Source organism: Amia ocellicauda, chromosome 7 (assembly GCF_036373705.1).
Source record: "Amia ocellicauda isolate fAmiCal2 chromosome 7, fAmiCal2.hap1, whole genome shotgun sequence".
Classification (NCBI taxonomy): domain Eukaryota; kingdom Metazoa; phylum Chordata; class Actinopteri; order Amiiformes; family Amiidae; genus Amia; species Amia ocellicauda.
In genome coordinates this window covers 7,457,179-7,483,593 of record NC_089856.1, presented here as the reverse complement: position 1 = coordinate 7,483,593, position 26,415 = coordinate 7,457,179, and the positions used below count along the sequence as shown (strand labels likewise).

Here is a 26,415-nt window from a genome sequence, read left to right as displayed (position 1 = left end):
TTCCCTGTCTGTCTGCAAGTCAAGCACACATCAAGCACACATCTCCGCTTCTGAAAGTGAAGCAGACCGTTCTGCCTGACACAGTTCTGTACCATCACTGACACCCAAAACTTTCTACAAATGTCTAACAGCAGAGCTAACTAAATTTGGACATATAAGTATTTTTCAGCAGTGTCTATGTCAAGTATTCAGAGATATACATTTCCCCTTTCATCAGTGTAGCATTGTCATGTGTCGGAGAATAACAGGGGTGGATTCAGGTGTGAACTCAACCAGAAGGCTGGCAAAGTTACAAAAGGGAGATCCAATAATCATTGTCAAGGACAGTCAAGAGGTAAATCGATTGGGCAGACAGGCAAAACAGGCAGATTCAAAAGGGGAGGTCATAAGGAGCAAGCGAGAGGTCAAGAACACTAAGAGACTGGCAATGTGGGAATGCTTAGAAATAACTCTGGAATGAAGACAAGACTTAGCAGTGACTGAAGGGCAAACAGGGGTTTAAGTGCAGGGCAGAGTGAAGGCAGTAGGGCTGGTAGGGAGAGGTAGAAACAATGAGTGCAGAGGGATGTTGGGACAAGTGGACATGGTGATGTGGAATGACAATTGGATGATTGGTAATTTGGAGAGGGAGACTGGCTAGTATTCGGATGATGAGGATGACCTCAAGTGGGGAATAGGGGAAGTGCAGTGAGCAGGCCTGACTAGCATGCAACAAAATTACTTTTTCCATAAAAGATAAATGGCCTCTGGCTAGCCAAACATATTGGAAGATATTGTTCCATGTTGGTATCAAATAGTCTATTAAACAATCCTGGGGTAAATGTGTTTGAAAGTAGTTTTACAACAGCTAGCATGCTGTAAAATAAACAAACAGGTTCAGAAGAAATTATGCTTTACCAACAACTGCCGTAACGTTATACATCACCCCTTAGTTTGAGGTCCACTGGGCTTTAGGAAACTGAATAAGCTGTATAATTTTACATGAGTTTTGTGCTGTTTCATTGAAGATAGTTTTGTATCTCAAACCTAACACTAACACTGTTTATAATTGCCACTTTGTCTTCACAGGCAGTGACATGGTTGAAGGAGAGAGGAGAGGAATCCAAATTGTTAAATCCCCTTACACTATTCATTTCACAAAGACTCCTAAATACTTCAAGCCGGGAATGCCATTTGATGTCATGGTAATTTACTCTCTCTATATATATTATTTTATTGTATTTAATTGATCACTACTTATACATATGTTTGCCTTGAAAAATGTGAATAATAATAATTTCTACATTATTTTATCTGTGGACCTCAATTATCCCCCCCACAAAAACATTAAAGCATTGGCATTAAAAACAATGTTAACCCAAGTCTTTAGTCTGTCATTGAAATAAATTTAAAGGAAACCATACTTTCAATGGCAATTTTGCAATAAATAAATAAGTCACTTAAAATGATTAGAACATAAGAACATAAGAAAGTTTACAAACAAGAGGAGGCCTTTCAACCCATTGTGCTTGTTTGTTGTCCATTAATAACTAAGTGATCCAAGGATCACGTCCAGTCTATTTTTTAATGTTCCCAAATTGTCGGCTTCAACCACATCGCTGGGGAGTTTGTTCCAGATTGTGACGACTCTCTGTGTGAAGAAGTGTCTCCTGTTTTCTGTCTTGAATGCCTTGAAGCCCAATTTCCATTTGTGTCCCCGGGTGCGTGTGTCCCCGGGTGCGTGTGTCCCCGGGTGCGTGTGTCCCCGCCGATCTGGAAAAGCTCCTCTGGTTTGATGTGGTCGATGCCTTTCCTGATTTTGAAGACTTGAATCAAGTCCCCACATAGTCTCCTCTGTTCCAGGGTGAAAAGGTTCAGTTCCCTCAGTCTCTCTGAGTAGGACATTCCCTTCAGACCTGGGGTCTGTTCTTTGTACATGGATAAGTAGGTTAGCTGGCAAAGTTTCAGGATAACTTGGCATAAAGATATGATTTTCTAAGAATCTGAATATATTTAATCCTGCCCAATTAAAACACAGCCCCAACAAAGATGCACGTTCCAAGCAGATAGATGTGGGAGCAATGTTAATAAGGCTTTCGGTGAGAAACAAGAGATTAAAGAGATTATAGATCCTATAAATCATACGGATGATTATTTATTTGAGCGTTACAGATTCAGTCGGCAAGGAATTATCTAATTGATTTATTAGGACCAAACATCACTAATGCCACCCGCTGCAGTCATGCAGTGACAGACAGTGCCACAGACCCTCTGTGTAGAGCTGTGATACATAGCCAGAGGTACGCTCCTCCAAACTGTAGGCAAAGTAGAACATTTTTGCAAATATGCAGTGCAATGCTGTTAGGACATTTTAATGCATTATTATTTTTTAAGTACTGTGTAGATAATACATTTTTTTTGTTAATTACAGATTAATTGCTGTTAATAGAAATAAATAAACAGATCCAGTTTAACACTATATGCTTGGAACCTTGATATTCAAATGTAGATGTATCAACTAAATATCGAAGTTCACACCCATAGCCAGTTTCTTATCCAACGATTCATTTTTCTTCTCCACCTTCCTCATGTTTAATCAACTGTAATTCAAATAGGCTGTAAGCAAGATCAAACACAGTACATGTTCCATCAGCCTAGAAATAATATAGATGGCTAAATGATTAATTTGTATACGTGAAATAAACATTGCTCTTACCCAGGGTGATTTATGTAGGGCCCAATGAAATTTGCTTTGCAGAGAACATGGACAGAATAGCAGAATTCAGCAGAAAAAAATGAAGTGGTCAATCAAACACATTACAACTAAGTCACTTTAAAAGAAACACTAAAAAAATGTGTATACATTTTTTTTAATACACATTGAAATAGCACAGTTTGTATAACAAAAGGCTTCGAGAAACACACATTCTGGGAATGCATGGACAAACAATTGTTAGCATCTTTAAGCCACCATACACAACCTGTGCCACTTCACACTTGCTAATGTAGCTCCGTTATCGATTATGTCAAAACAACAACCAATAAAAGTTATAATTCTATAACTTCTGATACGTTAAAGTGACCTTCAGTCACATGTCGACAATTAAGTATTACTCTCCACAACAATTATGATTTGAGGGCTTTTTATCTAGGTATTTGCAGATTCAGTGGGTTAGGTCAATCGAATGTCATTCCTAGCAACGAGCTTAGCAATGACCATGCTGCTAAGTCCATTGTTATGAAAATGTTTGAAGCTCTGCCCTGGTGCTTTAAACCTGGAGCTTCTTTTGGGAAATTAAGTTAATCTGCCCATACCTTAAACATAATATTTCAGTGTATGCCGAAGCTATATATATAATAAAAGTGTGCCGCCTGCCAAAACAAATGCTTGAATGTCAAAAAGAAAGTACAACCCAAAACACAAAAGCTCTTGCTCTTGCTCTCGCTACAGTCTTGCTCTTAGTCTCTCAACCCCACCCCCACTATCGTTCTACACCCCCCTCAATAATTCATCATTACTGTTAGTGTATCAATCACTTTTGTTTATTAAACAACAACAAAAAAATAAATATATATATAAAGATTTTTTTTTATCTGATCTATCTGAAATTTCAGAATTAAACTGATTTCATATTTATACACTTTTGAATGAACATTCAGAAAGTACAGAAAGGTCTTAACATATCTTTCATCAATGTGAATTTAAAGGTTCTTGTGACAAATCCAGATGGCTCACCAGCCAAAAACATTGATGTTGCGGTTCAAACTGGAGAGACTTCAAGAACCCAAGCTGATGGGACAACAAGGATGACCATTAATACTGCAGGGGGCAGTTCACGTCTAGACATCACTGTATGTACTGAAAGTATTTATTTTTTCATGTTTATGGCCTGCAGTGTATTTTGCATTGTCTGTACATATTTCTAAACTATTTTAGAAGAGGAGGAAAAGTAATAAGTAATCAGATACTAATATTGTGGGGGTTTAGTGACTACAATAATGAAATATTGTTATCGAAAACTATTAGATCAGTCTCATTATTTAATGCCCAGAATGATAGTTAGTAGTTCAGCTTAGGTTTGGATGTATCTCACTGATTCTTGTGAATGGGTTGGTTGCTTTCACTTTAGAAAACTATAAACTTACAAAAACTACCAAATCAAAGCATCAATCGCTGGCTAAACTGTTTACTTATAGATTTGTATTTTTGTCTGAAAGTATTCTTGTGTTCTGCTTTTCTGCAGGTGACAACAAGAGTACCAGTTCTCAAGGCAGAGCGTCAGGCTACAGAAAATATGGTTGCCTTGCCATATAAGACACAACAAAATTCAAAAAATTACCTACATATTGGTATCCAGGCAGCTGAATTGGAGCCTGGAAGAAATCTCCAGATTAATTTCAATCTTGGCAATAGCCCAGGGATGCAAGAACAGATTAAGTACTTTTCGTATCTGGTATGTATTGTTTAATATATATAGATCCTATAAATTGAATAATACATCGGAGGGTATTTTTTATGTTTCTTATTTTAATTAATGCTCTGTTGGTAAGACTTGTCAAGAAGCCTTTCTGCAATTATTCCTGCATATACAGACGGGTGACAAATTAAAGGAAAAACCTGAATAAATGAGTGGAGGAACATAACGAATGCAGATGCCTTCAAACAGGTGTACTGCATGATACAATTAAGCAATTAACATCCTATCATGCTCTTTGGAAATAATAGAAATGCTGAGCAGGTCCAGTTGACCTAGATTTTGGATCAAGATGGCAAGAGAAAAGGCTCTAAGTGACTTTGAAAGAGGGGTCATTATTGGGGCATGAATGGCAGGAGCTTCAGTCACAAAGAATGCTCAACTAGCTAGTGTTTCAATAGGAACAGTGACTAAAGTTACATCTGCGTTTAGATCTATGGGAAAGACATCAGTGGAAATTGTGGTTGAAGGTGCACATTCGATGACTGTGATGCTCGTGCATTTCTGCGATATGTAAGGAAAAACAGAAGAGCAACTCTTTCCCAGGTGACTGAGAATGTCAATGCAGGACGTGACAAGACTGTCAGCAAGAACAGTCTGTCAAGAACTACACAGAGAGGGAAGTTATAATAGGGTTCATAAACCCCTCATTATGAAGACAGATGCAAATTTGAGAGTTCAGTGGTGCAAAAACCATAGGCACTGGTCTAAAGAGGTGTGGAAAAAAGTGATATGGTCATCCTTCACCATATTCTCGAGTGGGCGAGTACACGTGTGGCGACACCAAAAGAATGCTACAGGCCTGACTGCTTGACCCCTACAGTGAAAGGGTCCGGAGGCTCTGTTATGCTGTGGGGGGCATTTTCCTGGCATGGTCTTTTAGAGAGAAGGGTCACTTCAAATCATTATAAAGTAATTCTGAGTGATCACCAATATCCTATGGTGAAACATTTCTATCTTGATGGAAGTGGTCTCTTCCAGGATGACAATGCCCCCGTCCACAGGGCATGAGGGCTCACTGAAAGGTTTGTTGAGTATGAAAATGATGTGAATCATATGCTATGGCCTTCGCAGTCACCAGATCTCAACCCAATTGAATACTTATAGGAGATTTTGGACCGACGTGTTAGACAGCGTTCTCCACCACCGTCATCAAAACACCAAATGAGGGAATATCTTTTGGCAGAATGGTGTTCATCCCTCCAGTAGAGTCTAGAAACTCGCAGAATCTGTGCCAAGAGTGTTGAAGCTGTTCTGGCGGCTCGTGGTGGCCCAACACCTTACTGAGACACTTTATCTTTGCTTTTTCTTTAATTTGTCACCCGTCTGTATGTGTCTATAAATTAAAGTGATACTGCACTTAGTTATGCAGAAACATATCTTTATCTCCTGTTTATCATTTAAATAATATTTAAATGTATACATATCTTTGAAATATATATTTTTTATGTATTCAGAAAAAAGAAGAGAAAGTGTTTACCTCATACCCTGATGTTAGATCAATTAATTACTGAAAAGCTCTCTCTATCTACCTAGACGTCATCATGTAGAAGTTATGCATTGAGATTTGTATTTTTGGTAAGGTTTGTTTTGTTTTGTATGTTCTAAGTCCCGTATCTGTTATGCTCCAACAGATTTTAAACAAAGGACAAATTCTTAAAGCTGGACGGCAACTCAGATCTCCTGGACAGTCACTTGTCACACTATCATTACTTATTGAAAAAGACATGATCCCCTCTTTCCGATTTGTGGCTTATTATTATGTGACAAATGCAGGAAGAATTGAGGTTGTTTCGGACTCGGTCTTGGTGGATGTAAAGAAGACATGCATGGGAACAGTGAGTATCCAGTGTATAAGCTTTGTTATCAACATAATGTGACTATAAACACATTGGAAGACGAAGGAGGAGATGGAGATTACAGATTGACAGGCATTGAAATTCAAATACAGAAAACTGTATTTGGTAGTGATTAGCAACCCCTTTTAAAATGTTTTGTTCAGAAATACCATTACTCTCCAGTCGTACAATACTTAACCCATTTCTGTAATCTTTAAGCAGCTGCAAAATAAATACTAAATTGTCAAATGGGGACCTGTGATGGATAGGTAACAGCTTAATATAAAAATGTACCATTGCTTTACATTTGATTATTTGCATCAAATGCAGTGCAAATGTGGTTTTGCCTAAATTATTATCTTGTAACTTTTATTATCACTAATAATTATCATAACATAAAGTGTTTTATAGTATACAACCTACATATTTATAAAATCAAAGAAGTATATTAATAATATTCTTATATACTGATTGTTGCCAGGGATATATTTCTCACAGTGGCAAAATTAAATTAATTCCATTCCAGTCCTTAGTTCTGGTATTTCAACATTTTTGGAAGAAATAAATATCCCAAAAAGTGTATATACAGTATTTTATACAGCAAAGAACATTTATAAAAATATTTACATGTGTTACTTTTGTTGAGGTTACTTTTTATGTCTTAAATTAACCACATTATTGTTTCTCTCTATTATCTATATAACAATAACCAAAGTAAATTTGATGTATTTCCGTTGTCTCCTTTGATCAAGTCCCCGCTTTCCTACAGGCAAAAACACAGGCAGACAAGACAAACACAGTGAATGGCTATCCCATTTCCTTAAAACAAGGTCTATTTTTAGTAAGATGTAATAGACAATTTCTGTCAATAAATCAATTGACGAGTCCAACAGTCAGTGGCGTAGCAAGGATTTCAGGGCCCCATGAAAGAAAAAAGGGTGGTCCGGGGGGCAGTGGCGCTGCTGGTGAAGTGTGGTCCTGGGGGAGGGGTTTGGTGCTGGCGATATGTGGTCCTGGGGGGGTGCTTCTGAAGAAGTACAGTCGGGGGGGGGAGGATTGCTGCCGAGATGCAGTCTGAGTTCCAAGTTCCGGATCACGCCTTGGATAGGTTGAGGGGAGATCGCGACAAATAGGCACGTCCCTGCTGCATAGGCCCTGCCGACAAGACGTGCAGCCCCTCCCCTCGCAGGGCCCTCTGAATCGTCAGCACCTTTCCTCCCCCCTTTACTACGCCACTGCCAACAGTTAAGTAATTTAACTTGGGAAAGAGTGGGAAGCACTCAATACATTAACATCCAGGGATCATGAACTGTTTTTATGCACATACGTAATGCCTGGTCTTGAATTACTCTTGATTTTGATCTCTTTCTGCCCAAAGCTTCGTGTTAGTTCAGGTAGTGACAGGGTTTCATCATACAGACCACGCAAGCCATTCAGTATGACGATAACAGGTGACCCAGGGGCGAAGGTTGGACTGGTTGCAGTTGATAAGGCAGTCTATGTTTTAAACAGCAAAAACAGACTGTCACAACCTAAGGTAAGAAGAAAAACTAATAGTAATACAGTAGTTGCGGGAGAACGATGCCGGTCGTGGCTGCTACCCCTGAAATACTACAATATATAGCTATAGAGATGCTTTAATTATTGAAACCCTGTGCTGATATGTCCAAACTTCTATTACAAAATGCATAAATTAGAAAACACATTAAATCTGTGGTGAGTGCGTTACTTTGTGGTTCTACTGTACATACACTGTTAGAAATTATGTTTACATGGATTTCTACGCAGTATCTGGATGTGACAACAATTAATGCTTAACTTGAGAACTGCTGTTATGCAGATATATTTTAACAAGAATATGTATGCTAACCTAATATAAACGGATACCAGCCTGCATAGCATTTGCCCTTCTGTTGGAATAAGCTGTTTGTTCACTGGGCAGTGCATTTTCTCCTGTTAAAATTGAAAGGAACACAACCCACATTTTCTGTTTCATGTAAAACTTGATAAACTAATTCGGAATGTATCATGTCTGGAAACATCCCTCTTATATAGGATATAGGCTGGATATACATACCATTATAGTGAGATTTAATATTTACACCATAGTAGGCACTACTCCCACAAAAGGTCTTTTATAAGAAGGAAACCATTTTTAATAAATAAAAGAGTTTTTGAGAACAACTAACAAAAGCAAGAGCAGAATAAACGAACGAGTGAATTAAGCAAATAAGTAATGAACAAATACACAGAAAACATAACCGAAACAAACACTAACACATTGCTGACAAAACATAATATAAAATCACATTCAATATCAATGTATTAGGCACTTTAACACTACCATTTCTGATCCGGATCAAAAGCATCAGTACATTTGATCAGTATCAGTGGTGTCGCATTTACACTACCATTTGATCAGGATTAACCTTCAATCACCACAGGAGTCCTTGCATGTGCACTAGCAGGCAAGTCCAAACTTAATTATATGCATATATTAAATTAGTCCTTTAGAACAGGGCTGTATCAAAAACTGTAGTTTTATCTCATTACGAATTATCCTGTCAAGTAAAACCAACGCACCAAAGCATTTTATATAAATATACAGACATGTTTTGCTAACTTAACTTTTCACAGCTGAAATATTTTAAATTAAACTACAATTATATATTTTTTCTAACAAGCCATTAGTGTTAATTTTAACAATATTTTATATATATTATGGGAAGTTTCTCTTATCTGAGCCACTGATGCCTTTTGCCTCCTGCCTTTATAACACCGCCGCACTAGCTTGTAAATTAATGATATGGATATATTAAATTAGTCCTTTAGAAAACAGAGCTATATCAAAAACTGTTTGTTAATTTTGACAATATTGTATTTATAATATGGGCAGTAGGGAAGTGTCCTCTTATCTGCTCCACTGATGTGTAGGGTGTTTATTCCCACCCTCTGCCTTTAAAACAAATATCACCGCAGTGCATGCCAGAACTTGAGTTGGTCACAGCCAGGATCAAATGCTACCAATGTATTTGATCCAGATCTATACCATCTCTGTGAGAGGTACATTTGTTCTGATTGCTGAGCGTTTACACTGCCATTTCTGAGCATGAACAAATTCTACCAATGCACTTGATCTGGATCAGAAATGGCAGTGTAAATGTGACTATTTAATCTTTGTGCACAAACAATAGGCAACATTTCGTTTGTTTGGACGTTGGGCATTAATTTTCTACGGGCACTGTACACCTGTATTGCGGTTACTGTAGCAATTAGCAGTTATTTCCAGTGGACACACAGAACCACGGAGGCCGTGAATAAACCCATGGAGCTGTAAGAGCATTTTCAGGTTGTTTTCTCGCAGGTATTTTCTTGATTTAATACAGCGAAAATGTGATCACACCCATTGTATTGTTGGGCGGAATAAAAAACAATTTTGACCAGCCGCTAATAGCAAACTACAAAACTGTACATAATGGCAATTACATCAAAAATGAAGAAAGTGCCTACTCTAACTATCTAACTACAACTGAAACCACGACTGAGGGCCAGATTAAATCAAAACTTTGACCCATCTGCTAATGGCAAATTACAAAGCTGTACATCATAGCGGTTACATTTCTGATTAGAAGAAAGCGGCATCTTATTAGAAATGAAGCCGCAACTGAGAATTAGTGGGTGGGTCAAAGTTAAGATTTAATCCCAACCTGAGTATAGTTTTCTAGAAGGGGCGATGTGAAAGTTGTGTTTTATTTCCTCGTGTTGAGCATTTTTTATTTAATCCTGCCCTAAATTACACTGAATTGTATAGGAAGGTATTGACAAAGAAATGACAGGACATAAATCTTTATTACTAGAATGCAGCAGCATTTTTTTTGAAAGGTACACTTGTCTCTTATTAGATCTGGGACACCATAGAGAAGAATGACATTGGCTGTACAGCTGGAAGTGGCAGCGACAATATGGGTGTCTTTTATGATGCTGGGCTTTTGTTTCAACTAAGCACTGGTGATGGTACAAAATCTAGATCAGGTAATTTCACATTTCATAATCTTTACCTTTCGTATCAAAAAAAAGATTTGTTATACCTTTCATATAAAAAAAATGTTTGTTTGTTTTTTTGCAAATTAAATGCATGGTTTAATCTTGACATAAAAAATGTTTAGATTAAGGACCGGATAAAATTAAAACTAAATTTAAAACTAAATTAAAACCCACGTGCTAATAACAAACTACAAACCTGTACATTATAGTGGTTATATTTATGATTAGAATAAAGTGGCATCTTACTAAAAATGAAGCCACAACTGAGTACAGTTCTGTAGTTTTCTATTAGCAGGTGGGTCAAAGTTTTGATTTAATCCCAGCCTGAGTTTGCCCTTGGGGAACCTGCCAAATTGGGCACCATCTTCAACATTGTCAGTAAAAATCAATGTGATTTTCTCCTTTAATGTATACACTCACCTAAAGGAATATTAGGAACACCTGTTCAATTTCTCATTAATGCAATTATCTAACCAACCAATCACATGGCAGTTGCTTCAATGCATTTAGGGGTGTGGTCCTGGTCAAGACAATCTCCTGAACTCCAAACTGAATGTCTGAATGGGAAAGAAAGGTGATTTAAGCAATTTTGAGCGTGGCATGGTTGTTGGTGCCAGACGGGCCGGTCTGAGTATTTCACAATCTGCTCAGTTACTGGGATTTTCACGCACAACCATTTCTAGGGTTTACAAAGAATGGTGTGAAAAGGGAAAAACATCCAGTATGCGGCAGTCCTGTGGGTGAAAATGCCTTGTTGATGCTAGAGGTCAGAGGAGAATGGGCCGACTGATTCAAGCTGATAGAAGAGCAACTTTGACTGAAATAACCACTCGTTACAACCAAGGTATGCAGCAAAGCATTTGTGAAGCCACAACACATACAACCTTGAGGCAGATGGGCTACAACAGCAGAAGACCCCACCGGGTACCACTCATCTCCACTACAAATAGGAAAAAGAGGCTACAATTTGCACAAGCTCACCAAAATTGGACAGTTGAAGACTGGAAAAATGTTGCCTGGTCTGATGAGTCTCGATTTCTGTTGAGACATTCAGATGGTAGAGTCAGAATTTGGCGTAAACAGAATGAGAACATGGATCCATCATGCCTTGTTACCACTGTGCAGGCTGGTGGTGGTGGTGTAATGGTGTGGGGGATGTTTTCTTGGCACACTTTAGGCCCCTTAGTGCCAATTGGGCATCGTTTAAATGCCACGGCCTACCTGAGCATTGTTTCTGACCATGTCCATCCCTTTATGACCACCACCTCTGATGGCTACTTCAAGCAGGATAATGCACCATGTCACAAAGGTCGAATCATTTCTAATTGGTTTCTTGAACATGACAATGAGTTCACTGTACTAAACTGGCCCCCACAGTCACCAGATCTCAACCCAATAGAGCATCTTTGGGATGTGGTTGAACGGGAGCTTCGTGCCCTGGATGTGCATCCCACAAATCTCCATCAACTGCAAGATGCTATCCTATCAATATTGGCCAACATTTCTAAAGAATGCTTTCAGCACCTTGTTGAATCAATGCCACGTAGAATTAAGGCAGTTCTGAAGGCGAAAGGGGGTCAAACACAGTATTAGTATGGTGTTCCTAATAATCCTTTAGGTGAGTGTATAGGCCTGTGCAAAATCAAAACTATCACTGCAAATAATTAAAAACACACTATGTTATCTAGAAGGTAGAGTTCTCAGTGAAAAAATTTGAATGTGAATTTTATATTTTTATATTAAAGTTTTGATTTGAGATTTAATAATGACTATATACTTTGAGTAAAGTAGATGAAGAACAAAAAGAAGGCCTTGATACATTGTAGCTGTTTTGGAGGAGAATAAGCGGAGAGGAGCAGTATTCAGTGAAAGTAAAAAAATGTTACAAAATGTTTTCTTTCAATAACAGATATTAATCTTATCCAAATCAGAGAAGAAGGAATCTGGAGTATTATGCAAAATTCCCCTCCAGGGCAATTTTTTTTACCAACTAATCATAAAATAATAATAATAAATAATAATAATATATATATATATATATATATATATATATATTTTTTTTAAATAAACACTTTTTGATGTGTAATTGTAATTACATTTTTTATTTATTTAACCATTTCAGATGTTATATATATATATATATATATATATATATATATATATATATATATATATATATATATATATATATATATATATATAAAATAATGATCAATAAACAAAACATCACAGCATTATTTTCATTTAATGTGTCCAACATATTTTGTCCTAGATCCTAAATGCCCAGAGGTTCAAAAGAGAAAACGCCGCTCTCTGATTCTGGCTGATATCATGACATCTCTGGGTAAGTTCAGATCAAACAAACAATCTTAATGACAAAATTAGACCTGGATAGAGCTTTGATACATATTTTGATGTATTATTTAGTATTTACAAAAATGCTCACACCTATTACTGTTAGATATATGAATCAATCCTTCTGCCTTGTCACAGACATATTAATGTGTGGTGAGTAACAATGTTATATTAAATAAAAATGGAAAGCAATAGGTGTCACAAGAATTTAGAACATATGAAAGAAAGGTTAGTACTGGGAGGAAGCCACTTGGGCCATTTCGCTCATTGGGTTGCCATTTAATAACTAAGGCCAGTGATCTTTGGTAATGAAGATAGTAATGTAACAGAATGACAGGTGCACCTGTGAAGGGGAGTTAAAAAACAATACACCAGTTATAAAGAAATGCATGACTAAATACATCTCTGTAGCTGCTTCTGCTTAAATAACACACCAATGTGTGTTAATAGAATGACTAATTGTGATGATTAAAGGAATTGAGATATTAATCAATCAGTGATTTAATTAGTCAGACTACATGACTACCTTGGACTGGGAGGAAAGAAGTGCAGTCTAACAAATTTAGTTACTGGCTAGTTTGGTTTTATAAAACATTGCTCTCTGAAATGTGTTGTGTTGAACTTGAAGTTAATTTGGTAGAATTTGCAGATGCATTTGGATAAATGAGTATGCTAATAATAAACATCATCATAATTAATGTGTCAGGTAGGTTGCTTTTTATGTTTATTAATTTCTTATGTATTTTATCACTGTTCATTAATTTGATACATATATCTATTATTTATTGTTTAATAATAGTTTTACATGGATTTTTATTTTTAATATTTTGCATTTCAGGATCATTGACCAAAGCACTTTTGTTGCCTTTCTTATTGTTTGGATTTTCTAAATACACTCCATTCATTAGTGCACATGCATAAGTTCTCCAAAAGAAAATCTTAAATCCTCTCTTGTTTACTCACATTACTCCACCCACTGTGCTTTTATTGTCTGGATGCTGTTTGATCTGTGTTAGCATTACATTTCAGTCATCTGTTATTTTCATTTTCTAGCAAGCAATTACTCAGGATCCCTGCAAAAGTGCTGTCGGGATGGAATGCATGAGAATATTATGGATTACACCTGTGAAAAGAGGGCTGAGTACATCATCGACAGTAAAGAATGTGTTGCTGCTTTCCTGCACTGCTGTAAAGAGATTGCCAAAAAACACAAGGAAGGAAGGCAGGAAATATTAATTCTTTCACGGAGTGAGTTTAATTTTTGTTAATTTATTTTGAGTGATTTACAGTGTGTATATCCTTGAGCATATCGAGCCAGTTTAGCTCTTATGTTGGCCCATAAACCATTTTAACAATTAGTATTTCTGCAGATATTGTTTACATCTTCTCCTGTTTTGTTTCATGTTCAAACATCTGGGGATACCATGAAGAGTAAGTCAGTCTAGTCTCATTGTTACATGAAGGGATGAGTACTTATAGTTGTTTCTGGTCAATTATTTTGGTAGCACTTCACAACAGTTCAACTAATAAAGCATGTCTGAATACCACAGAAATAATACCCGATTACTTCACACGTGTCCACTGAACATGTTGATCACATGTATGAGCCCTAACCCCAACCCTACTCTGTAACTTTATCCTTCACCCTGTTATGCATGTGATCATAACTCTGTTGAGGTACATGAGAGTATTTCTGTGGCATTCATTAGGAATTTGTGCTCATTATTGTAAAATGTAACCATTATTTTTTGTATCAGAGCAGGAAATAATACAGAAAAACCCATCCCAAAATAAAAAAAGGTTTTTGCTTTCTACAAATATGAATGAACATTACATTACTTGTCATTTAGCAGACACTCTTATCCAGGGTGACTTACATTTGTACCCATTTATACAACTGGGCATTTTACTGGAGCAATCTAAGTGAAGTACCTGCTCAAGGGTACAACAGCACTGCCCCACCCGGGATTTGAACCCACAACCTTCACAGTGCTGCCTCAACCCATAATCAATGCTTTAAATCTGGTAACAGCTATATCATATATTTACAAAACGTATCTAAATGTATCTACATGGGTCCGCAACGTTTTTGGCCATGGTGCCAAAAAATCCTAAATCCAAAAAATTGCTAAATATAAACATAACCAAAACAAACACCTTGTAGAATCTTAAGTGTTACATAACCACCAAATGGCAACAGTACACCACCATGATCAATTATAATAAACATTATGGTACCTCCTTAAATTGATACAGCCCAATACATTGGATTAGGACAGGGATCGGTGGGACATATCTTAAAACTCATGTCCAAATACTGGAGACGATAAGAAGAAACCATAATTTCACTTTTTTTATATATATATATATATATATATATGAAACAGTTTTGATTAAATGTGTTAGAAACAAATGACCTTGTTAAACTTTTTGAGAAGGGTTGATCATGTGGAGCACCACACTCTGGCACACGTCAGGGATTGTTAACCTCATCTAAAAGACATTGAGTTAAAATGCTTCGTGTTTGTAATTTGAATAATGTGTAAAAGTGTTGCTTTAAAATTTACCAATGCATTTTTCTCCATGTAGGTGAAGAAGATGATAATTACATGAGTGATGATGAAATTGTGTCCCGAACTGAATTCCCAGAAAGCTGGCTGTGGCAGGTGGAGACATTACCCAGAGTGGCCACAGAGAAAGACGGGTACTCTTTTTAAATGCACTTTGATATCAAAAAAATATTATGAAATTAATTGATAATAATTGTTGAAGCATATATAATAAATGTCTATGAAAATATCATTCATGAAAAAAGATGGGGATCAAAAGAAATTCATATGCTTTTTAGAATTCTGAGTAATTTACATTTTGACTCATTAAGATATTCATTATGTCTTAAATACAGACCCGATACAGTACTGTGCAAAAATTTTAGGCAGGTGTGAAAAAATGCTGTAAAGTAAGAATGCTTTAAAAAATAGATGTTAATAGATTATATTTATCAATGAACTAAATGCAAAGTGAGTGAACAGAAGAAAAATCTACATCAAATCCATATTTGGTGTGACCACCCTTTGCCAAAACAGCATTAATTCTTCTAAGTTCACTTGCACAAAGTCAGGGACTTTGTAGGCATATAGTCAGGTGTATGATTAAACAATTATACAAAACTAATGCTAATGATCAACCGTTCAATATGTAGGTTGAAACACAATAATTAACTGAAACAGAAACAACTGTGTAGGAGGAATAAAACTGGGTGAGGAACAGCCAAACTCAGCTAACACAGTGAGGTTGCTGAAGACAGTTTACTGTCAAAAGTCATACACCATAATTATCTATCATGCAATACCATCAGGGAGGCATCTGATTGGCCCCAAATTTATTCTGCAGCATGATAACAACCCCAAACATAAAGTGACTGTCATTAAGAACTATCTTCAGCGTAAAGAAGAACAAGGAGTCCTGGAAGTGATGGTATGGCCCCCACAGAGCCCTGATCTCAACATCGAGCCTGTCTGGGATTACATGAACAGAGAGAAGCAACTGAGGCTGCCTAAATCCACAGAAGAACTGTGGTTAGTTCTCCAAGATGTTTGAGCCAACCTACCTGCCGAGTTCCTTCAAAAACTGTGTGCAAGTGTACCTAGAAGAACTGATGCTGTTTTGGAGGCAAAGGCTGGTCACTCACTTTGCATTTTGTTAATTGATAAATATAATCTATTAACATGTCTATTTTTGAAAGCATTCTTACGTTACATTTTTTCACACCTGCCTAAAACTTTTGCACAGTACTGTATGTTTGTGGGGTGCTGCCTTTCTTGTGCCGTTTTTTATGGTGGTTTCTAAACACCTTCCAGCACCATCACATCTTTCTACAACTATTTATCCTTCCTCTGGTGTAAATATTTGCATTATTGTATTTTCTGTTCAATGGAGCACAATGTTTAATTATAAAACATAACATATATATTTAATTTTGCTAAAAGAAAATACATTCAAAAAACCTGATATACCTTCTGAGTAGTAAAATATACAGATAGTTATTTTTCTTGGAGAAACTGTTTTCATGCATTAATTGTTTAATGTTTTTTTCAAGTCTTGCTACAAAGGAGATCAGAAACTTCCTGAAAGATTCAATCACCACTTGGGAAATTACAGCCATTAGCTTAATTGAACAAAAAGGTAAAGTTATTTGGACACCTATGTATACCTATGAACTACAGACTGAAAACAGTCTGGATTTTATTTATTGTATTTTCAAGATTATAATTATGAATTGATGTAAGTGTCCTCAAGTCAAACACTCAAGTACTATTGTGTGTATAAGAGATAGCTTGATGATACTCTTATCAAAATGGCTTTTAGTTTACTCCAGGCTCAGGAATTAGTCAAAGATCAACTTGGAGTTCTGAAGGAACATGTGCTTCCATATGTTATAGAAGTGTTCCCTCTGTACAGTGTGTACAGCTCTAACCTAGTTTCAATATTTAAATTGCAAATTTTTAAAGTATACATTTAGAATAAGTTTTTTTTTTTTTTTGTCCCTGTGACAATTATCTATTAATTTACCTGAATAATTAATTGACTTTACAGTTACTTTGGAGATAAAGTGTGTTCACAAAAAAAATATATATACAGTATGTTGTTTCTACACTTTAATTAAAGCATGGTAACAAGTGGTATGTAAATAACTTTAGCTAAAAAGAGCAATGCCAAATGCCAAGGTTTGTTAAAAATGTGAAGCTTCTCCATTAATTAATTTTGACTTTTTTCAATTCAGGAATCTGTGTGGCAGATCCCTATGAGATTACAGTGATGCAGGACTTCTTCATAGATCTAAAGCTTCCCTACTCAGTAGTGCGAAATGAACAAGTGGAAATTAAGGCTGTACTTTACAACTATTTAGACCAGAAAATACGAGTATGTTATTTTATTTTTGATATACTGTATGCCAGGCAATCACTTTGAATAGGAAAATAGTAAATTCCCCATAGTCCTCAAGGCTTCTGGCAATTGTTTAGACATCCAGAACATGCTAAAGCAAACAAAAGGTACATCATATTACTATATTGTTTACTTTTACTTTATATTTACTATTTTTATTGAATTTGTCTGATTAATCACATATACTGGGTGACCAATTATACCCTACGTGAATGTGCTAAACAATACGATTATTCTACGTTCAATAACAAATACTTTAAACTATTAATTATAAATATATATATATATATATATATATATATATATATATATATATATACAGTGAGGGGAAAAAAGTATTTGATCCCCTGCTGATTTTGTACGTTTGCCCACTGACAAAGAAATGATCAGACAGAATAACAACAAAAAAATCCAGAAAAACGCATTTCAAAAAAGTTATGCAAATCAATTTATGTTAATGAGGGAAATAAGTATTTGATCCCCTATCAATCAGCAAGATTTCTCTCTTAAAGGGAGAGCTCCTAATCTCAGCTCGTTACCTGTATAAAAGACACCTGTCCACAGAAGCAATCAATCAATCAGATTCCAAACTCTCCACCATGGCCAAGACCAAAGAGCTGTCCAAGGATGTCAGGGACAAGATTGTAGACCTACACAAGGCTGGAATGGGCTACAAGACCATCGCCAAGCAGCTTGGTGAGAAGGTGACAACAGTTGGTGCGATTATTCGCAAATGGAAGATACACAAAAAAACTGTCAGTCTCCCTCGGTCTGGGGCTCCATGCAAGATCTCACCTCGTGGAGTTTCAATGATCATGAGAACGGTGAGGAATCAGCCCAGAACTACACGGGAGGATCTTGTTAATGATCTTAAGGCAGCTGGGACCATAGTCACCAAGAAAACAATTGGTAACACACTACGCCGTGAAGGACTGAAATCCTGCAGCGCCCGCAAGGTCCCCCTGCTCAAGAAAGCACATGTACAGGCCCGTCTGAAGTTTGCCAATGTACATCTGAATGATTCAGAGGAAAACTTGGTGAAAGTGTTGTGGTCAGATGAGACCAAAATCGAGCTCTTTGGCATCAACTCAACTCGCCGTGTTTGGAGGAGGAGGAATGACCCCAAGAACACCATCCCCACCGTCAAACATGGAGGTGGAAACATTATGCTTTGGGGGTGTTTTTCTGCTAAGGGGACAGGACAACTGCACCGCATCAAAGGGACGATGGACGGGGCCATGTACCGTCAAATCTTGGGTGAGAACCTCCTTCCCTCAGCCAGGGCATTGAAAATGGGTCGTGGATGGGTATTCCAGCATGACAATGACCCAGAACACACAGCCAAGGCAACAAAGGAGTGGCTCAAGAAGAAGCACATTAAGGTCCTGGAGTGGCCTAGCCAGCCTCCAGACCTTAATCTCATAGAAAATCTGTGGAGGGAGCTGAAGGTTCGAGTTGCCAAACGTCAGCCTCGAAAACCTTAATGACTTGGAGAGGATCTGCAAAGAGGAGTGGGACAAAATCCCTCCTGAGATGTGTGCAAACCTGGTGGCCAACTACAAGAAACGTCTGACCTCTGTGATTGCCAACAAGGGTTTTGCCACCAAGTACCAAGTCGAAGGGGTCAAATACTTATTTCCCTCATTAACATGTCAATTTATAACTTTTTTTAAATGTATTTTTCTGGATTTTTTTGTTGTTATTCTGTCTCTCACTGTTAAAATACACCTACCATTAAAATTATAGACTGATAATTTCTTTGTCAGTGGGCAAACATACAAAATCAGCAGGGGATCAAATACTTTTTTCCCCTCACTGTATATATATATATATATATATATATATATATATATATATATATATAAGAAACAACTCACGATGAGTTGGATTTGAACACAGGCACTTTTTTGAAATATAAAAACAAACACAAAACTGTACAAATATATTTACAGGTAAATTATTTAGAGTGTCAAAAAATGTATAAAAATATACATTTGTTTTATATGAATATGGTTTGAATAATAAGATGGGATAATTAAAATCTTACTCTTCAAGAGAAGGAAAACACCATGGAAAGAGTGTTCTTGCTTTGGGGGAAGTGGGGGAGATTTTGTGTTACTGCATGTCTATATAATGACACAGTTGTAAACTTTTTTTATTCATGGACTTTTGGAATGAGCACAATCATGTGTCATTCATGCACAACACCTTATGAACTGTATCTCGCACAGGTACGTGTGGAGTTGATGGAGAACGAACAGATATGCAGTGCTGCAAGCAGTAAAAGAAAACACAAGGAGGAAGTGTACATTGATCCATTATCTTCTCGAGCTGTCCCCTTTGTCATTATCCCTATGCAAATTGGGGAGCAGGATATTGAGGTTAAAGCTTCTGTCTATGGGGAATTCATTGCTGATGGTGTGAAGAAGAAGCTTAGGGTTGTGGTAGGTAACAATGTCTGTGATAATCTATATATATATATATATATATAATATATTATATATATATATGTGTGTGTTTGTGTTATAGAATGAAGTGTGGACAGTGCGTAATGAGCTTCACATGTTTTATTAAATTGTGTAATTTAATTTCTGTAAAAATGTTTGTCAATTAGGATTAAAAGATAATAACATAGTTAAGGAATACTTATTGTTTTTGTCCACTTGACTGAAGTAAAAAAGATAAAAGTAAGTAAGTGTTGCTTTTCTGTAATGTATATTAATCCTGAGGAAGATAAACAAATCAATGTGGGGTTATTTGCAACAGTAATTAATTAAAATTACCTCTGAAATATCAAGTGACATTTATTTCAATGTATTTCAATATATTTCAAATATTTCAATATTTCATTGTTTAACCAATACCCCAGTATAGTGTGTTTTAAATAATCAATAAATTAAATAGTTTAAAAATATATCAGGTTCTATGAAAGTGAACAAATATTTACTGTTTCCATAGGCCGAAGGAGTGCAAACAAAGAAGAATATTAAAACTGTGATTCTGGATCCTTCTAAACATGGTGAGTCTCTTGCTTATGATTGTACCACTAAGGGCAGGATTAAATAAAAAATGTTGGCAAATTGCGAACGTGAAAAATTGCGGAAGAGTTGCAGGAGGGAATCTTTCTTTCCACTTTGCCTTAACCGTGAGAGGCTTTAGACAACTCCGAAATTGTCTAAAACTAGAGGACCTGCGAGAGTATTTTCAGGTTGTTTTCTCACAGATATTTTCTTGATTTAATACAGCGAAAATGTAACCACTCCCATTGTATTGTTGGGCGGGATTAACTACAACTTTAACCAGCCGCTAATAGCAAAATACACAACTGTACATCACGGGGTTTACATTAAAAATTAGAAGAGTAGCATTTAACTAAACATGAAAGTGCGACAGAGTACAGTTATGTAGTTTTCTAGTAGCGGCTGTATGAAAGTTGTTTCATTCTCTCGCGCTGTGCAAGAGAGGAGCTGCGAGAAGGTTGTTTTGCGGAGCAAATCGGGTTAGATTTAATACATATCAGGATAGTTTAGCTATTTCCATTTGCAGACATGCCGCTAATGCTTCTGTGAGCGTCTCGCAGCACGAACATTTTTAATTTAATCCTGTCCTAAGTCACAAGACTACATGCCTTGCAATATTTTTCAGTCTCCCTCCACTCCCGCAGCCCTGCATGGTGCTCTCCCGGCCCTCAATCGCCCGCAGCCCTCGTGCGACCCTCAATCACCCGCAGCCCTTATTGCCAGGGGCCCTCGTGCGGCCCCCATCGCCAACGGCACTAATTCCCAGCGGCCGTCATCGCCTTCAGCCCTCGTGAGGCCCCTTTTCACCAGGTCCTCCCTGCCCGTGGCCCTCATAGCCCTGACCCACTGCGCCATTGGCCCGCATGTGGCTCTCTCTCTCTTCCACTCGCCGGCAGCACCATTTGGCTTCCTCGGTTCCCCAACGCCCCCCGCAGCCTCCTCCTCTCAGGTGCTCAAGCAACATAATGTCCGCTCTGGTCATCTCGACTCGTGTGATCGTGCAACATGAGACTTGTTTCCATGCTGTCTTCCTTCTACTCCTTGCCCGTCCTCTGAGATGTCGATCTCTACCGCTTCCCTTGCAGGACCTCTGAGCAGCCGGCTGTGTGTTCTTGCAGGCCCATCTAACCCTTTCCTCCAACAGGTGCCCCTCTGCTGTGCGTTGCTGCCTACCAGTCTCCTGTGATCTTCTAGGCAACACTGTCATGCAGGACCTCTTCGTAGCCAGCAGCGTGTTTGCTGTAGACCCATCTAACCCTTTCCTCCAACTAGTGTCCCCCCGCTGTGTGCCGCCGCCAAGCCAGCTCCGTGCTTTAGTCTCTCGTACCTCCTTCTGCCCTCCATCGCATCCACCTTGCGCTGGCTGTGTCCATGCTCGCCGCCCTGACCCAGGTTCCCTCTATTCTTCTCTCGCTCACTCTCCGTGCTGCCCCTCGCACTCTTTACCTCAAAGTGTAGTATGGTCTTCCCTGACCATCTCACTTTTTGGGGTTCCAACTCAAAAACATTAACCAGCACAATTGGCCAGTACCATAAATGATTGCTCCGGCCACCTAACACTTTTCCATAAACGGAAACGTTAACCTGCTACGCTTCATCTCACAATTGAGATTCATCACCAATCCACTCCACAACAATTGTGCTTTAGTCCCATCATTAAATACCAGTCTGTTTCCTTCAAGCCTCTCTGTTTAACAAGACTCTCCCCTTTCAGTGCTCAATCGCATTTCAACCCCTTCTTCCGTCTCCATGTTCCAGGCTTCCTTCCTCACCCTACAGTTTAACAATTTTGCCTTTAAACAAATAAAACAGACCCATCAGGAAATGATTTCAGACCAACTCGCCTCATTCACATGAACTCTCACCCTGTCATGCAACTCCGTTACTTCCAGGAGTCACACCTATGGACACTTCGTTCAATATAAATCAGACGCATAATAACTGGACACCAGTTCATCATCTAATCAATATCCATCTTCCATGGCATGCATATCGGATCACCTGATTAAGTCTCACAGACATCAGTCATCCGAAGCTTACAAAATCCCATCCCATCCCATTCAGGAGATTCTACTAGCCAAGCTAGACTTTGCTCTTAAAAACCTGCGTAGGTGGTACAGGGAGCCATATAACTTTTTGGGGGTTAGACGGTCCGGACCCGGCTCCAGACCCTCATTCCTGTAGCCAAGAGAATAAGCCAAAATCAAATAAAATCACATTCCCCCACACCTACCCAAATCGGTGTTGTGAAACTATCGAAGTAGAATTTATAAATTAATTTCGGGAGTAAACAACTCCGATGTCATCACGCTCGCTTCCAGTCAAAGAGTATAAATACCCCGTCATCAACACACACCCCCAGTGCTGCTTTCTCAATATCATTAATCATTTCTTAAATAATGTGGGATTTTACAAGATGTGTAGGTTAAGGCTACTTTTGCAGTTAGGGATTAGCATTGCATTTCTGACCCCAACAACTCAATCCAATATTAATAACCACTAACAGTGAAATGCTTCATCTCTGCAGCTAACTACTTAAGAGTATTGGTTATCAACTAAAATGTGAAAACTAACTAAAATTGTTAGTCTGAAGATAAATAATTGAAAGAAATGTGACATCATGAAGTGTTACAATTAGGGCATTGATATTTTCAGAACCATGTGTGATTAGTATCAAAGCAAATAAAGCAGAGAAAACCTTTATTATCCAGGTATGATGAATAATGCAGAGACCAAGGGAAGTAAGCACATCTGGGACAATAACAGCATGTCAGCTTGCAACATTGATGCAGCTGCTAAATGCAGCAGAAAGTGACTACAAGAGCAGTTTGCTTGCTGGTTTTGATTAAACAAGTATTGAAGAATTACAATTATTGCTTCGTGAACATTCAGTGGAGGAGAACATATGGAATAAAGTGAAGACTAACCTGACATGGAAATGGGCCATATATAATTTTGGGCAACAGTACAACAGCTTTTGAGAAACGGCCCTTTATTGTAAATAACAAGGGATTTTAAAGTTGATGTTTTAATGTTTTAACAAGCCTGATAATGTCTAAATAATTGGAGTCCAAAGGTTGAATTAACAATATTTGTAAAACAAAATCACAAAATACCATGGTTTCAAATGGTGTGTTCGAATGTTTTTAATTAGAATGATCGAAGTTAATACAGTACAAAGATCTGAAGAACATCATGTATATATATTTCTATTTAAGGTATTGTTTAGACCCTATTGATGGCATTTACTATTTTCAGAAGCTTACAATATGTTGCTCTTGTTCTATATACACTCGGTTTCCTCTGTTCTGTACAAAGACAAGCTGCCTAAATGTCACTATGGTATTTTACCTTATTTAATTAGCACAACGTATTAATGTAGTGTAGTGAATATGTAGGCTATGTGTCTAACTTAAATGACAAAAGCATTTTTTGTTTTTGAGAAATTCAGAGCTTGTTTCAAAACTATATAGAGAGAGAAAACGCTCAATAGAGCTAATAATCGGGGCCAAGGGCCTTCAAGGGAGTGAGAGAATGATTGAAGAAAAAAAGTAATGCATTTTATTTTTATTTTGTAACGCATCCCTATTTTAAATACCAATCTATTCACTTTACGCAATTTCACTTTATGCAATTTCACTTTAGGCATAATTTGCATAATTCAAGGGACCCCTGTATATGACCATAATTCAGTATTTCATGTTTTCTATTTTCCATACAGGTGGAAATCAAGCAGAAAAGGTTGAAAGAATTGCCCTGAAGTCAATAGTGCCAAATACAGAGCCCCAGACTTTTATCAGTGTGACAGGTAATGAGAAAAACCCTTATAGAAATTAAAACAGTGATTAGTGAAAAGCAACAAAGGTCAGTTTGACCAGCACAATGCATTGAATTCCATAGGAAATACATACGGGTCATATTTCAGCCAGCATATGAAAACGTGGGTTAGTAATACCCAACTTGGGATAAAAAATAAGAAGTTAAAAAGAAATCTATGATTCTGAAACATCAAATACACAATATTTAATTAATTCCTGGAAAATTAGATGATGAAAAAATAAATGATTTGATCAATACAGCAAAAAAAAAAAAAGAGAAAAAAAATTAGGCTGCCTCATTTTTACCTGGCATATGCATCCTAGGGTTAAAGTGCTCAATATGCATGAAAGGAATGGTCATACATTTACCTTTTGATTTAGAATACAACATACAATAAAATAAGTATGAAGCAGAAAACACTAGGAAAATATGTTGGAAATGTTTTGTCCCTTACTTTGCAGTGTGAAATGCCGCGGCATATTAACTTTTTTTAATTCCTCAACAGGCGAGCTTGTAAGCGAAACCATTGTAAGTGCCATTAATGGTGCCTCTCTGAAAAACCTAATCATACAGCCCGGTGGGTGTGGAGAACAGAACATGATTGGCCTAACTTCACCTGTAATTGCCACTCATTATTTGGACAATACTGGCCAGTGGGAAACAGTGGGTTTGGAGCGTCGAGCTGAGGCCATTAAATACATTAACAGGGGTAAGTGGATTAAATGTCTTCTCTCACTTGGGGCAGGATTAAATAAAAAATGTTCGCAAAGTGCGAACACAAAAAGTTGCAGAAGAGTCACAGGAGGGAATCTCACAGCTCAGCTCTTTGCTGAATTTAATCTAAAATATGAAGACCTGTGAACCAGGGTTGCCAGATGCTACTCCAAAATTCCCCCCACTGGGGGAACATTTCCCCTCATTTTCACAATACCCTTATTAGAGAGGAATTGCACATACAGTATTGCCGTACTAATGTATATGGGCCTTAAATGCCCCTTTAATTCTTATTAACATGATGCAATACCTCAAATTTTAACTACTGTAACTGCGATAAAAGGCTGTCTTACCAATTATTGTTTCTGTCCCAGGAAGTGTAACAGTAACAGGCTTGCGGACCAGGTGCATTTAATTGTCTTTTTATGTCATCTTGAGGAGGTGTGCATTTAAGTACCAATTTAAATTGACATGCAGTATGAAAGGAGGTAGTAAAGTCATGATGCTTAAAGCCAAAGGTGGATTGCACATTGTATTTTAAAGTGTGCATTTATCCTGTTTTAATTTGATTTTGAAAGTAGAAGACTGATTCAACAGGTTTTTTTTTTCTTAATGCAGCCACTTGCTGAGAAAAATGTGAACCAGTAACATTTATGAAGAAAAGCAAACCTTGAATATTATTAGTTCACTTGTTTAAACATTTGAAAAACTATAGTGAGGGGGGAAGAAAACACAAAAATCCAACATCTCTCGTATTTAAATCCCACATATATCTTGTGGATTGATTGGAAGGATGCTATGTATAAAAATAATAGTGAAATAGTGATTATTATTTGGGTGAGTTTTAACTGAACAGAGGAATTAATATGGACTCCACCGCAGGCTGATATTGTGTCAAGCGTCATGATTTGTGTTGGCCTATACACTCCTTTAACAGAGTGAATACATTTTTTTTTTAGGAATTACGGTTTTATTAATTAAATGTCTATTCGCCCTATAAAAGTATAATTTTTAATTTATGGTGACTACTATTAAATACAGATATAGTGGCAGAATTATTTGGTGAATCAAGAGACAAATTCTGAAAATAGCAACTACTCTGTGTGATACAGTAAAGTGTATTTGTGGATGTTGGCAAATACTATTTGTTATGGTTAAGTAACTGACTTATACTGTGTTTTATAATACAAACTCATGAATTGTTTTATTTAGCTTGTTTAGTGT

General features: G+C 37.3%; 1 protein-coding gene across 1 annotated transcript in view; it reads left to right on the top strand.

Annotated features, from left to right (window-relative positions):
* The window catches only part of LOC136752651 (complement C3), a 65,071-nt gene that overhangs the window by 10,352 nt on the left and 28,304 nt on the right, over positions 1 to 26,415 (top strand). Inside the window, exons 10-24 of the mRNA XM_066708143.1 lie at positions 1,069 to 1,184; positions 3,688 to 3,831; positions 4,224 to 4,433; positions 6,089 to 6,292; positions 7,671 to 7,829; positions 10,195 to 10,324; positions 12,609 to 12,680; positions 13,745 to 13,939; positions 15,281 to 15,395; positions 16,791 to 16,876; positions 17,475 to 17,614; positions 19,870 to 20,082; positions 20,597 to 20,657; positions 24,380 to 24,466; positions 24,983 to 25,186. Coding sequence (XP_066564240.1) covers positions 1,069 to 1,184; positions 3,688 to 3,831; positions 4,224 to 4,433; positions 6,089 to 6,292; positions 7,671 to 7,829; positions 10,195 to 10,324; positions 12,609 to 12,680; positions 13,745 to 13,939; positions 15,281 to 15,395; positions 16,791 to 16,876; positions 17,475 to 17,614; positions 19,870 to 20,082; positions 20,597 to 20,657; positions 24,380 to 24,466; positions 24,983 to 25,186 — 2,136 coding nt within the window. The remainder of the gene's footprint in view (positions 1 to 1,068; positions 1,185 to 3,687; positions 3,832 to 4,223; positions 4,434 to 6,088; positions 6,293 to 7,670; positions 7,830 to 10,194; positions 10,325 to 12,608; positions 12,681 to 13,744; positions 13,940 to 15,280; positions 15,396 to 16,790; positions 16,877 to 17,474; positions 17,615 to 19,869; positions 20,083 to 20,596; positions 20,658 to 24,379; positions 24,467 to 24,982; positions 25,187 to 26,415) is intronic.